Here is a 13,348-nt window from a genome sequence, read left to right as displayed (position 1 = left end):
ATTTTCAATTCGGCCAGTTAGGGAACAGGAATACTTTTGTGGCTTGCAAGGCCCTTGGTCGTCGGCGGAACACATCTGCTCCTGTTCCGACCGTGACATGTGTGAGTCTAAGAAGAAGGGAAAACAATCAAAAGGACTGGGGACGGAGGCGACGCTATTCCTTTCAGGCGGCGAGCACGAGGGCACAAGTCTCTGACGACGCATGATGACAAGCCTTCCGTGTCCCGTTCCTGGGTCTGGTCCAAAAGTGCGAAAATGCCAGTTGCCATACGCAGAGGCATGTGCTTGAGAAACGGACGCTGATTGGCTGGTGGTCAACATACGCCGGTGAGAGCTTCCTGCCCTTTTCTTCAAGCATTCGTTCCAGTTGAGCGATGCCATTGGCTTTTCTAGGAGGACTCCACGGACAGCTCCTTGGGAGTCGCGTGCTCCCCTTCCTTCAACCTCCGGCGTTCACAAGTGTTCAAGCGCTACGGCCTCTCACGCCGCCACCACTCGCCTGGTGTGTACCTGTACCTGATCTTCCTTAGTCCCTCTCCGTACCTGTCCAGCAAGGGGGGAGGGGTGTTCCCAAGATGGTACGAAGCGAGATGTCTGGTCCCGGGAGCATCTGCCTCGAAGAGGGGGCGAGGACATGTGGAATCAACCCCACTGAGGCATCCTTCCCGAGCGTGCGGCTGGTCCACCACGATTTGACATAAAAGGAGATTCTTGCGTGTGCTGTATTGTATGGCTGGGGGCGAGGACACTAGACCCGGACCCTGATGATTGGGATTCCAGATCATAGGCGCTGTCCTCGCACATCCTCTCCCTTTTTTCTCTCTCTTCTCTCTCCTCTCCTCTTACCCATCGTCTCCGCTCCTCTCCTTGTTGTCCTATTTCCCCCCTAGTGCTATGCCTGGCTTATCATGATTTACATCTCCATCTCCGGTTCTTTTTAGCCTCTTTTGGTGGGACAACCCTCGTGATCACGCCGTGGTCTTACGCCCCGGCACCTGTTATTCCAAAGGCGTTCAACAGAAGGTCGACTCGACTGCTGTCCCCTTGGCTCTAGACAGCCATCCCCGTGGCCTATCGAGGTTCATCCTATCCGGGCAGCGTCTATATCATCCCCGATTCTCGTTTATCAACCAGGAGTCAACCCCTTTATATTACACACCGAGGGACAAGACGACGGAGAACCATCTTTTTCTCTCTTTCTCCTGCGACACGCCGGCATATATTTTGCTCCGACGGTCCATCCATAACGATGCCTCGACCTACCTTTCCTCCGACTCCGGCCTCTCTCGCTGATAGCACGGGCAAGGATAATTGCCAGGATCCGATTGCTTTGCAGGCAACTTTCGAGCTCCCGCCTCCTGCTCTTTGTCGGGACCCCGCCACAGCCTCTCCCACGAACACCAGGACGTCCCCGACAGACGTCCAGACCATGTCACCGCCCGAGTCAGTATACCCCGTGCAGCCAGCCGAGACTGTCAAGTCGCGCCGCCGGGCTGCCTCTTCGGCCGCTCAGAAGGCCGCCAGTAACCAGGCCTTTTCCCTGCCACCGCCTCCCACACGGTCTCGCAAGATCATCCAAATGAAGCCCCGCCGTCCTTCGGAGGACGAGCCAGCAAAGGCGCCTTCGTCTGCTTCCAAGGCTGCGACACCCGCCAGCAACAGCAGCACCAATGCAGGTGTGTCTAAGAAGAAGCAACCCTCCGCCACAAGTGCGGCTGGGAGGAAGATTGCTCGGAAGACGGCCCATAGCCTCATCGAACGACGTCGGCGGTCCAAGATGAACGAGGAGTTTGCTGTTCTGAAGGGCATGATCCCAGCATGCACCGGCGAGATGCACAAGCTGGCTATTCTCCAGGTAAGGGTTTGCGTGTTAGTTCTTTTTTGTTCCTTTCAGGGGAATGTCTTCACTTTCGTCAACTTGCCGTTGGACTAATTCACGTATCGTTGGAAACAGGCTTCTATTGAGTATATCAGATATCTCGAGGAATGCATCACCCAACTGAAGGAACAGAGGGACGCACCACCACCACCACCTCCTCCTCCACCACTGCCACAGCCAGCACCTACTCACCCATGCTCTCACACTCCATCCCGTCGTGAGTCGTGGCAGCACCCCGTGTCCCATTTCGCACCGCATTATCGAGGGGAGCCCTCCGGTGATGTCGACATGACCGGCTCCGGGACCCCTTCACCTCATTTCCCCACCCCACAATCACGATATAGGCATCCTTCCATATCGCCAGCAATACCGCCCGAGGACTATAGACAACGTCACAACTCGGACGCATCGGTCTCGACGGACCACCGCCGCTATAGCTATAGCAACTCGGCCACAACCTCACCTGCATTTGGGCCCCAGCCATACCAATACGGGCACACCAACATCTCCCTGTCGCACTTGGCGAGCCCGGCCCTGGTACCGCAGAGAGACCTGGATCAGGAAGCCACGGCTGCATTGCTGATGCTCAACAACGATAGGAGGGGTGCACATGGAGGTAGGACCGGTCCCAGTCGTGGCATGTCCGTACGCGATCTCCTTAGCACGTGATGCAGGATCCTGTTGTGATGACACTTGTATTGTGTCGATTCTTGAACTGCAGTTGGCGCGTCATATATCCTGGGACTGCGATTGCCCGATTGCATATTCCTGGGGATCTCATGGAGTGGTTATTACGGGGTTTTCCTTCTTCTTTTATTTTTATTTTTATTCATTTTTTTTTAGTATTTGTCTTAGCATGAGTGTCTACAAGGCTTCCACTTCGTCATTTGGAACGGCGTATTTTCCCAAGGACAAGGAAAACTGGTGTGGATAAGGGATTTGTTTATTTCTCGAGGAATTTCGGGTTGAGAACAAAGAGCTGGCTGGGCTTTCATGAACTGGTGCAAATAGGCTCTGGAAGAATGGGATGCATATAAACGGAGAACCTGACGGTACAGTTTATTCCGTGTGATTTACGCGACCTTATTTCCTGGTCGTCAGAAATCGGAGGGCGTTTTAAGGAAGACAGAAAAAGACGGCACCAACAACGTATATGAGTCGGTGACTCTCGGTGGGCTTCGGTGAACATGGACCAATATGAAGTATTTACTTACCCCTTGCCGCTCTTATTGGTAGAATTTGGTTCCGAGTCGTATGAGGAGATGGAGCATAAGGACAGATTCCCGAGTGATTAGAATCCCATTACCCACTCAGGGATTTTGAAGTTTTACCAATTACACGTAAGGATTTGTACCTTGTCTGCATTGGATGGACTTCGCATGTCGCCGACAGGTGGGACGAAGCATTTTGCAGCACTTGGACAAATACGAAGTATACGGACATTTTAGATATGTACGGTACGTACCGATGAGTTGAGGCCGCTGACATAAGAATTGAGAAATTGGTTAAACTTACCAGCCGATACCAGACGGCACTAAGTGGCAAGAAAATTTGCCCCCTTCGCTCCCCACAAAGTTTCACCCCCACCAAATCTGATTGCGAAAATCGCTGACCGGAGGGGCGCCAGATCACCACGACTCCTCCGTCCACCGAAACCACCAACAACTACACTACGCCATTCGAACCGACGGCATCCGCATCAAAATACACCAGCGGACAGACAGTCACGATGGCGCAAACAAACGACTGGGTCAACATCGTGGAGAGTTGCCCGCCGGGCGACGGCTGGGGACCTCCAGTTACCTCCGACACCACATTGAATGGAGTTCCCTACGCGCCTTTTTCCAAGGGCGACAAGCTTGGACGGATGGCCGACTGGACGACCGATGGCAAGACGGATGGCCGTGGAGCAAGGCAGCAGTATAACCGGAATTATAGGGGTAAGTGATCAAGCGATTTTTCGACGTCAATACATAGCATTCATATACCGCTCGAGACCCGCCCATTTTTAACTGACGTTTTTTTTTTTTTTTTTCCCCTACAGATCAACAGGTTTACGGCTCAAACTTTGCCGTCACTTTCAATGCCCCGCCTGCCGAGGACGAATCTTCCTTTTCCGTGGTCAGCAACGTCAGAGATAGTGCCAAGACAAGGTACGGCCGAGGAGCCATCTTCACCCGCGGCCGCGGCCAGCGTGGTGGCCGTGGAGACGCCCGTGGGACAGTTCGCAGCGCAGCGCTCAACAGGACCGGTCCGCCAGCGACACGAGGCTACAGCGCGGACCGCGGCGGCCGGGGTGGTGGTCATCGCGGCCGCCGCTTTGGCTGGAAAGACTTCGACAAGCCCCAGCGTAACCGCGAGGCCAGCATCAACATCAAGTCCGACTGGACTCTTCTGGAGGAGATGGACCTCAATCGTCTTGCCAAGCTGAATCTAGAGGCCGACGAGGGCGAGGACATTGATAGCTACGGCTTCGTCTACCAGTACGACCGCGCCTTCGACAAGCCGCCGGTCAAGGGAGCCGAGAAGAAACTCACGGCCATCGACCGCGCTGCCTACAACGTCACCACCTCGTCGGATCCCATCATCCAGGAGCTTGCGGAGAAGGATGAGGCCACCATCTTCGCCACCGACAGCATCCTCTCCATGCTCATGTGCGCCCCACGCTCGGTATACCCCTGGGACATCGTCATCGTGCACCAGGGCAACAAGATCTTCCTGGACAAGCGCGACAACGCGGCGCTGGATATGGTGACGGTCAACGAGAACGCAGCCGACGCGCCCATGGAGGCCGAAGGTGGCAAGGAGGGGATTAACAACCCCCCCGCCCTGGCCGAGGAGGCGACCTACATCAACCACAACTTTGTCAACCAGGTCGTCATCGAGAACGAGAGCCGCCGGGTCGACATGCCGCACGCCAACCCCTTCTACAACGCCTCCGAGGACACCGACCCACCGGCCTCCAAGGTGTACAAGTACCGCCGGTTTGACGTGTCGACCGCCGACGAGGAGGAAGACCCAGTTCAGCTGATCGTCCGGACCGAGGTGGACGCCATCCAGAAGAACGCCATCTCGGGCGAGGACCAGTTCTTGACGATCAAGGCCCTTAACGAGTTCGACTCCAAGGCCCAGGGCAGTGGTGGTGCCCTCGACTGGCGGACCAAGCTCGTGACTCAGCGCGGTGCCGTTGTCGCCACCGAGATGAAGAACAACAGCTGCAAGCTGGCTCGCTGGACCGTGCAGAGCATTCTGGCCAAGTCGGATCTCCTGAAGCTCGGGTATGTCATATACTTATTGCGTTGCCTCTCCGTCTCTCCTTTGCTTCCTTTTTCCCAACCGCCGTTTTCTTTTTTCACTTTTCACTTTTTACTTTTTTCTTTCCTGTTTTCTTTTCGGCAACCGTCCAACTGACCTCTCGTCTAGCTTCGTCTCCCGTATCAACCCGCGCGTTAACGACAAGCACGTCATTCTCGGTGTTGTTGGGTGGAAGCCTCGTGACTTTGCTGCGCAGATGAATCTCTCTGTTAACAATGGCTGGGGTATCGTCCGCGCCATTGCTGACATGGTCCTTGCCCGCGAGGAGGGCAAGTACATCCTCGTCAAGGACCCTAACAAGTCCATACTCCGCCTGTACCAGGTCCCGGCCGGTAGCCTGGACGGTGATGACGACGACGACGATGCGGGCGAGGCCGTGGCTGAGGTGGCTGTTGAAGAGTAAACGGAGGGTTGGCTGTCTGACGAGATAATAGCTCGTGCTGAGAAGGATCAGAGGAACAGATTGTTGCTCACTTCGCCAGCAAAGAGAGTGGGAGCGTTGAGTAGGGGAGGAAAAGGTTTCCGTGCCTAGCAGCTAGTATAAGCTAGTTGGCGAGCAGCAATGCTAGCACTCGTCTGACTGGTAATGTCTTGGGATTCGGATCACATCATGTACGAACGACCAAATCGACTCTTTGAGGAGCTCAGTCTTTTTTTCTTTTGTATCTTGCGCATAGAGGGTGCATTTCCGGCAGACGACGGTCTTGACAGACTTGCTAGGGTTTTCCTCCGGGATTTCACGACAAACAGGGTGTTCCACGGTTGATGAATAATACACGAACTGTGATGAAGTGCCAGTGAAGAGCCGTTTGACATTCGAAACCATCTAGCAGAGACCAAGAAGAGACCGAGAGTATCGTATGTGATAAGGTAAAAAAAATCCGAATTTAGCCTGCACAGCGTCTTTTCTTCTGCCTTTGGTTCCCCGGAGGACATAAAAACAACCCGTCAACGCCATGTCATGACATGCTAATCTATCCACCAAACCCGAGCAAGCCAATACCGACGAAAACACTCGTCACCGGATATGCGGTGGCAGGACGCCGCAGCGTTGCCGACAGACCCTTTTCAAGATAAGCTAAAAAAAAAAAAAAGGAAAATAAGAATCGCAGGTCGTAATATCATTTTTGCATGGCCCTTCCTCCTTCTCCTTCCCGTCATGCCCAATACTTTTGAGCATCGCGGGACAAGACCATCCATCCGAGCTCAAAACCGCTCTTTCATCCTGGCGGCAACAGTGCGAAGATTACCATACACCTTGGCTGGCGGCTTGCCAAGAATGAGGGAGACGATGGACTCGCGTGCCATGTTGATGTTCTGGTAGGCGCCAAGAATGCTGATCTTGTTGTCGGCGAGCAGGATGCGGGTACGGGTGGCATTCTCGATGGCGAACTTGACCTGGCCGTTGCGACCGGCAATACGGGCGATGGCACGGCTCTGGGCATCGCTGCCCATGACTTGCCTTACGTCTTTGATCTCGAAGCTCTCGACTAGGAAATGAGGGTTAACTCGATGTCCCATAGACGAGAAACCCAAAAAAGGCATAATGGAGCAGGAAAACGGAAACCACGGAACGTACTGTAGAGGTCATCGAGGCGGAGCAGGGCGATGGCGTCGTCGACGTCGAAACCGAGGGCGAATGCGCGGACAAAGTCCTCGCCTTTCTGGAGGGCGCCATCGTCGGCGGTGTGTTTGGAGGTACGGATTTCGACCGTCTTCCGGCGCGGGTTCATGCGGACCTGGAGCTTGAGGGATTCGACGAGGGGAGGGTAAATCTTGGGCCAGTTGTTCTTGAGGCGGGTCAGGCAGTTGGGCGGGATTGGCACTTTGCGGATCTCTGTCCGTTTTGCGGGATCCTGGGGGAAAGGCAACAAGGATTAGAAACGCTGTCACATGGCAATACGAAACGAAGCATGGAGGCACAAACAGAACAGGCCAGGCGTGAAAATGAGGGCTTGACAGAAAAGCCAACGGGTTATGAAGGGGTCCAGGAATGGGGGTTTAGTCTCACGATGTCTCTGCTCGGCGCAAACCTGGGTCGACCTTCCTCGTCGATAGCCATGCCATCACCATCCTCTTCCCCTTCTTGTGACCTTGGGACCTTCTGAAGAATGAGCTCCGAATCTACGTCGGCAGGTAGATCAGGCGCGTCGAGGAGAAGCTCCTCGTCCTGCTGGGCCCCGGAGAGTGGAATGTCGGATGGCGGGGCATCATCCGCCTTTTTGAGGGCGGTCGGGGCAGGCATTGTGATGGGTGTTGCGACTCTAGTAACGTCCGTACTCTTCGGGTGGAAAAAGAAAAAAAATGTCTCCGTGGGTTAGTCGCACGATAGTTCTTGTTTCTGACTAGATTTCAACTGTCGTCTGGTCTGCTCTGCCGTTATTCGTGGGTGCAACTTGGACTACCTCGAATCAAATGCCCACCATTCCCTTCATCTTGTCGATATTCCCTATCAAGGTCCAAATTTTTGTGTCTGCTATCGATAAGCGCACAGGTATTTCATTGGACCCACTTTCATGTCGCATGAAAAAACCTATTCAAAGTACCTTCACGTATTAATGGTACCGTACCTTGGAGTTGGAGTACAGCGCGTCATAACCAGGTTTGTATTTCTTCCTCTGCCATATTCGCACTTCACTCTTGTTTCGTAACAGAAGCATGACCTCGTCTCGGCTCTGGCTGCGGCACCTACTCACCTAGGGGCGCTTTCGCTGATCAGTTCTTTGTCTGTTCCTTCCGTCCATTTCTTTCCCTCTTTGAATCTGGAAGAGGAGCAGGATGAGCCGTAGACATGCCGACTAAGTTGTCGACGGTTTTCCTTGGGCGTCGTTTCCTGACCTCCGTCCTGGAGTCGGCCACGCCCTTCGTATCCACGAGAATAGCTCTGTGTGCCGCTCCCATACACAGCCTCACCACAGACTCGTTGCGCAAGTTCTCCTCTCGCCGATTAGTACATACACAACGGTCGATTCCGCGGCCGTCAACTTCCTCCCATGGGCCCAACACCTTGAAAAGCCTAACCAGTGGCGGCTTGCTCCTCATCGGCTTCACCACCAATGTCTCCTCTTCCACACCGACGGGGGTAGCGGCAAGCTGCACCGGCACTTCCCAGTCCGCGACCGGCGAGAACTCGGCGGCGGGCTCCAAGATTCGCCAACTCGCGCAGCAGGCATGGCGGAGGGGCCTACATACCGATGCTAGCGCCTCGACGAGCGACGGATATACTGTTGGAAAGAGGCGATATAGCTCAAAGAGCGCGAAAAAGCAGGATAAGACCGCGGCGTCTCAACTCAATCACGATGGCCAACCCCAAAGCACACACGCACCCAAGCCGGGCGAGCCGGTCAACCCGCCAGGCGGTCAACCGCAGAGCCATGATCACGACCCGGAATCTCTCACCTCCACCATGTCGAAATACCTGCACATGCCCAAGATACCGCATAGACCAACGAGGGAAGAGCTGCTCGCCGCGGCCAACGGGTTCTGGGACAGAACAAGGGTGCGTTTCAAGTGGGCATCCATCAGAAGTGTGCGGCCGTGGAATATCGATGAATGGGGTGCCTTTGTGTCTTGGTTTCTCTTCGGCCACATTGTTTGGATTCTCGTCGGCACCACCACTTTCTTCTCTCTCTTAATCTTATCCATCAATACGGTTTTCGCCCAGGGTAAGCACAATCAAATCGCCCCTCAGTTTGCCGTTTCGTCACGCCCTTTCTCCCTCTCTCGCTAACGCCACTCTCTTCACAGAAACCGTCGCCAAGTGGGTCGGAGACTACCTAACCCAGTCTGCCGGCGTGACCATTGTCTTCGAATCGGCTATTGTGCCCAGGTGGAAGGATGGCGTCATCTCCTTTAGGAATGTCTTCATTTCCAGGCGACCTGGCCAAACCACTTCTTCCGTCAGCAAGGGCTCCTCCAGAGCGGCAGCTTTTGCGGCCGCGGGACGGCCTCACGACCACGACAATGAAGACGAAACGCAGACATCCGACGAAGACGAAGGCAACTACACCCAGTTCGATGTCACAATAGCAAACGTGAACGTCACCTTGTCCTTCCTCAAGTGGTGGAACGGCAAGGGGCTTCTGAAAGATGTCGAGGTCAAGGGTGTCAGGGGTGTCATAGACCGTACTTCGGTCCGGTGGTCGGGAGAGGCCGTCGACCCCTTATCCTACCGTCATGAGCACCAGCCCGGCGATTTCGAAATCGACTCGTTCCGCCTCGAGGATTTGCTCGTCACCATCCACCAGCCGAACAACTTCCGCCCTTTCTCCGTTAGCATCTTCTCCGCCGAACTTCCGCAGCTGCGGAAACGCTGGCTCTTCTACGACTTCCTATCCGCGACCCACATGTCAGGCTCCTTTGACGGCTCCCTGTTCACCATTCACCCGCGCCAGGTCCACGGCGCCGTGGCTGGCGACAACCGGGATCTACTGGAGAATGTAGGAGACCATACTGCGTGGAAGAAGTTCAGCCGTCTACGGATTGATGGGCTCAAGATTGACCACCTGAACCGGGGAGTGGCTGGCCCTTTTGGGTGGATCTACGAGGGCAATGTTGATATCGTCGCCGATGTCATGTTCCCGGACGATGCCGACGAGAGCATCACAAAGGTCATGTCCGACTTTTACGACCAACTGGAAGATATCGTCGTTTCCAATCGCCTCCGCCTACTCCAGAAGGAAATCGCTGCCGATCCACTGACCGCCCTGTCTCCCGAGGCAGGCCACATCGCCGAAGCTTCGGTGAGGACCGCTTTGGAGCCTTCTGAACCCAAGGACCTGTTAATACCCTCCGCCTCGTCCTCCTCTGTTTTACCCACCAATCCCCTCGACAAGGCTGAAGAAGAAAACCGCCGCTACCTCATTATGGACCTCCGCATCCACCTAAACGATGTCAAGGCCGCCGTGCCTCTCTTCTCCAACGACATCTCGTACATCAACCAGGCCCTTGTCCGGCCCATCGTCGCCTACATCAACGCCAAGCGGACCTATATCCCCATTACCTGTCGCATCGTCAAGCGCGCCTCCGACTTTGACGGCTCTTGGACCATCTACGACTGCGGCCTCATGGACGACATGTCGGCTGAAACGTACGAGGCATTTGCCCGCGATGTCGAGAACCAGCAGAGCCGCGTTCGTCGGCTCAAAAAGGTCGGCTTCTGGACGCTCAGCCTGGCCGTCCATGCAATCTTCATGGGCATGGCTGGTGCTGTCGTCTAGGACCAGCTTTCTACTCTGGTGATGACGGAGAACGAAAATGCGACTGGCAATGGTCTCTCATTTCACCAGAGCTTGCCATCCTCGTAACCAATTCCTCCTTATCACCAAAAACAGACACCCGTCTCTCCCCACTCTTGGGTTTATCATGTTGTACAAGATAGAAAAAGGCGCTCCAGGGGTTGTTAGTATGATACGTTTGAAAAGATTTTACACTCGTCGCGCCATGGTGCCGTCGGTCCCCTTCGGTATGCGGGAAAATGAAGGAACATGATGGGTTGAAATGGCGTTAGTGGGTATTCTGCTGTATTTATAGTCGGATAGACAGATGGGTGGTGCTGCAGGAGAGCAAGACAGCCGCACCCTACTGCATCCTCACGGTACACTTATTTATAGATGACCATGACCACTGGCGGCCTCTAGCTGGAGAGTGGGAGAAAAGGAATATGCCGTAACCTATACACTCACCATCATCATTCTACTTCCCTATATTCAACAGTCAGAAGACCGCGTAACTTGTTGCCAGTAAGCAAGATAGTGAACGGTTTCGATGGCATGTGCTGGTAAAACGACAGTCATCCTGCCCAGTGGTGAAAGAACGCGCAATGTTTGCAACAATCTATTCTCTCATGCCTGTCGTGGATAAAAAGACAATCTATCTGCTGCGTGTGGAATCATCCTCCAATCATGACCTCCGTATGTGGGATTGTCGTCGTGCCCATTCCGTTGCCTGTGACTCCGCCGTCCCCCAATCGTGTCATGCTCGCTCAAACTGTTACCTTCCAGAATTGAAGTCTATGTCCGGCCATGTCCGCCTCCCAACCAACGTAGGCTCCTCCGTTGTTGCCCCTTATGCTGGCTGACACTAGCAGCAATTCCACCAGACGGTCAACTCCTCTCGGTCCCCTGGCTGTTTGTTGCCCTCCGCTGGATCACGCGACTCCCCACCTAGGCCCTTTGGTAGTCCAGACCTTCGACAGCTGGCCTTTCCTAACCCAATCGCTTGGCGACCGGAATGGGGAGGCCCGTAGTGGCAGCAACACCCGTATATTATGACGGCCAAGTTCGTGGTTAAGGTCGCTTGCGTTGCTAGTCATGTCGCGGTAAGAGGCCAGCTCTGTGCAGGCATTGCGCCGTACCGGGCTGGACGTACAGAGGTGTCTGGGGTAGGATATAGTCGTGCGTCGAGAGCGAAACATGGATACCAATCGCTTCTTCACATAAAATCATCACTGTTTCCCCCGCCAAGTTAGCATCGTTTGACGAGTCCTGGGCGCTGTTCTGGGGGGGTTCAACTCACTCTCCAAAGGCGTCATCGTCGTAAGCCTGGGTGTCTGCAACGTCGGGGCGGGAGGCGACGAGGGTAACCTTCGTCTTAGAGGCCTTGGACTTCTTGCCGCCGCCTTGGGCCGCCTTCTCTTCCTTGAGCTTCTCGTTGCTGAGGGTGGTCAATGAAGAGGCGATCTTCTTAATCTGGTCGCTAGGAAGCTCCTTGGCAAGCTGCTTGGCGAACTCCTGGAGGAAGAGAGCGTAGTGTGGCTTCTTGGTGTGGGCGGTGATGATGGGAACCATGGTGTTGCGGAGCAGTTCGAATTCGGCCTTCTTGGTGGGGTTGAACAGAGGCAATTCGGTGATATTGACAGTGACGGAAGGGTCGCCGGCGACGGGAACTGCGGTACCAGCAGTGGTAGCCTTGCGTCCACTGGGAACGCCGCCAACGCCGCCAAAGAGGTCTTCGGCATGGTGAAGGTCGGACTCCTTCTCCGTTCGACGTAGTCGCTCGCGCCTTTGTTGCTCTGTCTCCTCCTCGTCGTCCTCTTCGGCCTGAGCAGCGCGTGCGGCCCGACTTGCCTGGTGTTCGGCAACACGTTGAGCCTTGGACTTCTTATTCGCCTTGGCCTCGGCCTCAGCCTTGGCCTTCGCTTCGGCTGCCTTCTTGGCCTTTTCGCGTTCTACTTCGGAGTCCTCGGCCGCATCCCAGGAATCGAGAACCTGCGAAATAGACAGCACGTTAGCGACGTATACGGGTCGGGAACGAAGTGTAGGATGATAGGCTGGCTGAACAATGGGAAGATGGCTGGGTAGCATACGTCACTGTCTTCTCCTTCCTCATCGTCAAACTTGTTCCGGCGAAGAGCACCGATGCGCGGGGAGGGGGGGGCGGAGCTGCCGGAGCTGCTGTCGCTCTCCTCTTCATCTGCAGAAGAAATGGCGGTCAGTTAAACTCAGCAAGGATAGCAGGGACCACACATGAAAGCGACCCGAAGCCGTGGTATCAAGGCGATACCTAACATAGCCGTCTCCACTGAAGTGGATGACTACGCTGGACGACAGTTGCGCCGTATCTTCGAATAATGGAAAGTTGTCTGTGTACTGAGAAAAAAAAAGAATACTTACCCCAGTTTGCTCGGCCAGGCGGCATGATGTCTGTTGACTTTTCTATTTGTGCGAGTGGAGAGTGATATTTCGCGTGAAAGATTGCGTTCGATGGGTCGTAGAATCTTGGAGTGAGGGAGAAAAACGGTTGACTATACTAGTAGGGCTTTTTTTGTGGAAAAATTAGGGAATTTATTAGTTGGTTGGAGAAGAGGGTTTAAAGTTTTCGTCCGCAAGGCGACTTTAGGTTTGGAAAAGGCCGAGGGGTGGCCAAGAATTTGGTAGTGCAGGGGAAAGGAAGAGAAGGAGGGGAACCTACGGACCGGAGTTCGGATGCGTGCGAAGTACGTACCTATTCGTACTTGTAACATGCGAAGATGTGAATGTATCCATACCTAATCGTACTCAGCAGAATGTCCAAGTACATTGTAATGAGCAAGAGAACAGTCTAGGAAGTTGATCTTCCTCCCTTTCGTTTCAACTGTCCAAGTATTCATACAATCTATATGAGTATTTCCAGGTGCATGTACATAGTAGTTTATCGCAGCCCAATGATTATCCC

General features: G+C 54.4%; 5 protein-coding genes across 5 annotated transcripts; 3 read left to right on the top strand and 2 right to left on the bottom strand.

The window, feature by feature from the left end:
- Positions 1-850: 850 nt before the first annotated feature.
- Positions 851-3,273, top strand: ACRALDRAFT_1075666 (uncharacterized protein). The gene is made up of 2 exons (XM_071018415.1): positions 851-1,855; positions 1,955-3,273. The coding sequence occupies exons 1-2, from the start codon at positions 1,250-1,252 to the stop codon at positions 2,546-2,548; spliced, it is 1,200 nt and encodes a 399-aa protein (XP_070875901.1). The 5' UTR covers positions 851-1,249; the 3' UTR covers positions 2,549-3,273.
- Positions 3,274-3,479: 206 nt separating this feature from the next.
- ACRALDRAFT_1049115 (uncharacterized protein) lies at positions 3,480-6,287 on the top strand. The gene is made up of 3 exons (XM_071015578.1): positions 3,480-3,819; positions 3,924-5,157; positions 5,303-6,287. The coding sequence occupies exons 1-3, from the start codon at positions 3,609-3,611 to the stop codon at positions 5,595-5,597; spliced, it is 1,740 nt and encodes a 579-aa protein (XP_070875900.1). The 5' UTR covers positions 3,480-3,608; the 3' UTR covers positions 5,598-6,287.
- On the bottom strand, positions 6,276-7,582 carry ACRALDRAFT_1049112 (uncharacterized protein). Its single transcript, XM_071015577.1, has 3 exons — positions 7,206-7,582; positions 6,774-7,050; positions 6,276-6,684 (listed from the first exon to the last, which is right to left on the bottom strand). Exons 1-3 carry the CDS (start codon positions 7,437-7,439, stop codon positions 6,401-6,403), a joined length of 795 nt encoding a protein of 264 aa, XP_070875899.1. The 5' UTR covers positions 7,440-7,582; the 3' UTR covers positions 6,276-6,400.
- A 220-nt stretch (positions 7,583-7,802) lies between these two features.
- ACRALDRAFT_1041335 (uncharacterized protein) lies at positions 7,803-10,922 on the top strand. Its single transcript, XM_071015213.1, has 2 exons — positions 7,803-8,859; positions 8,942-10,922. Exons 1-2 carry the CDS (start codon positions 7,986-7,988, stop codon positions 10,411-10,413), a joined length of 2,346 nt encoding a protein of 781 aa, XP_070875898.1. The 5' UTR covers positions 7,803-7,985; the 3' UTR covers positions 10,414-10,922.
- A 799-nt stretch (positions 10,923-11,721) lies between these two features.
- Positions 11,722-12,593, bottom strand: ACRALDRAFT_2083206 (uncharacterized protein; the record flags this gene model as incomplete). Its single annotated transcript, XM_071022439.1, has 2 exons — positions 11,722-12,402; positions 12,501-12,593. Coding segments are annotated over 2 exons (774 nt in total), but the record flags the coding sequence as incomplete, so codon positions are not given.
- Positions 12,594-13,348: the final 755 nt, after the last annotated feature.

Source organism: Sodiomyces alcalophilus, assembly GCF_042370955.1.
Source record: "Sodiomyces alcalophilus JCM 7366 unplaced genomic scaffold ACRALscaffold_3, whole genome shotgun sequence".
Lineage (NCBI taxonomy): Eukaryota > Fungi > Ascomycota > Sordariomycetes > Glomerellales > Plectosphaerellaceae > Sodiomyces > Sodiomyces alcalophilus.
Note: the sequence above shows the minus strand (reverse complement) of the source record. Positions and strands in the feature narration are given on the sequence as shown.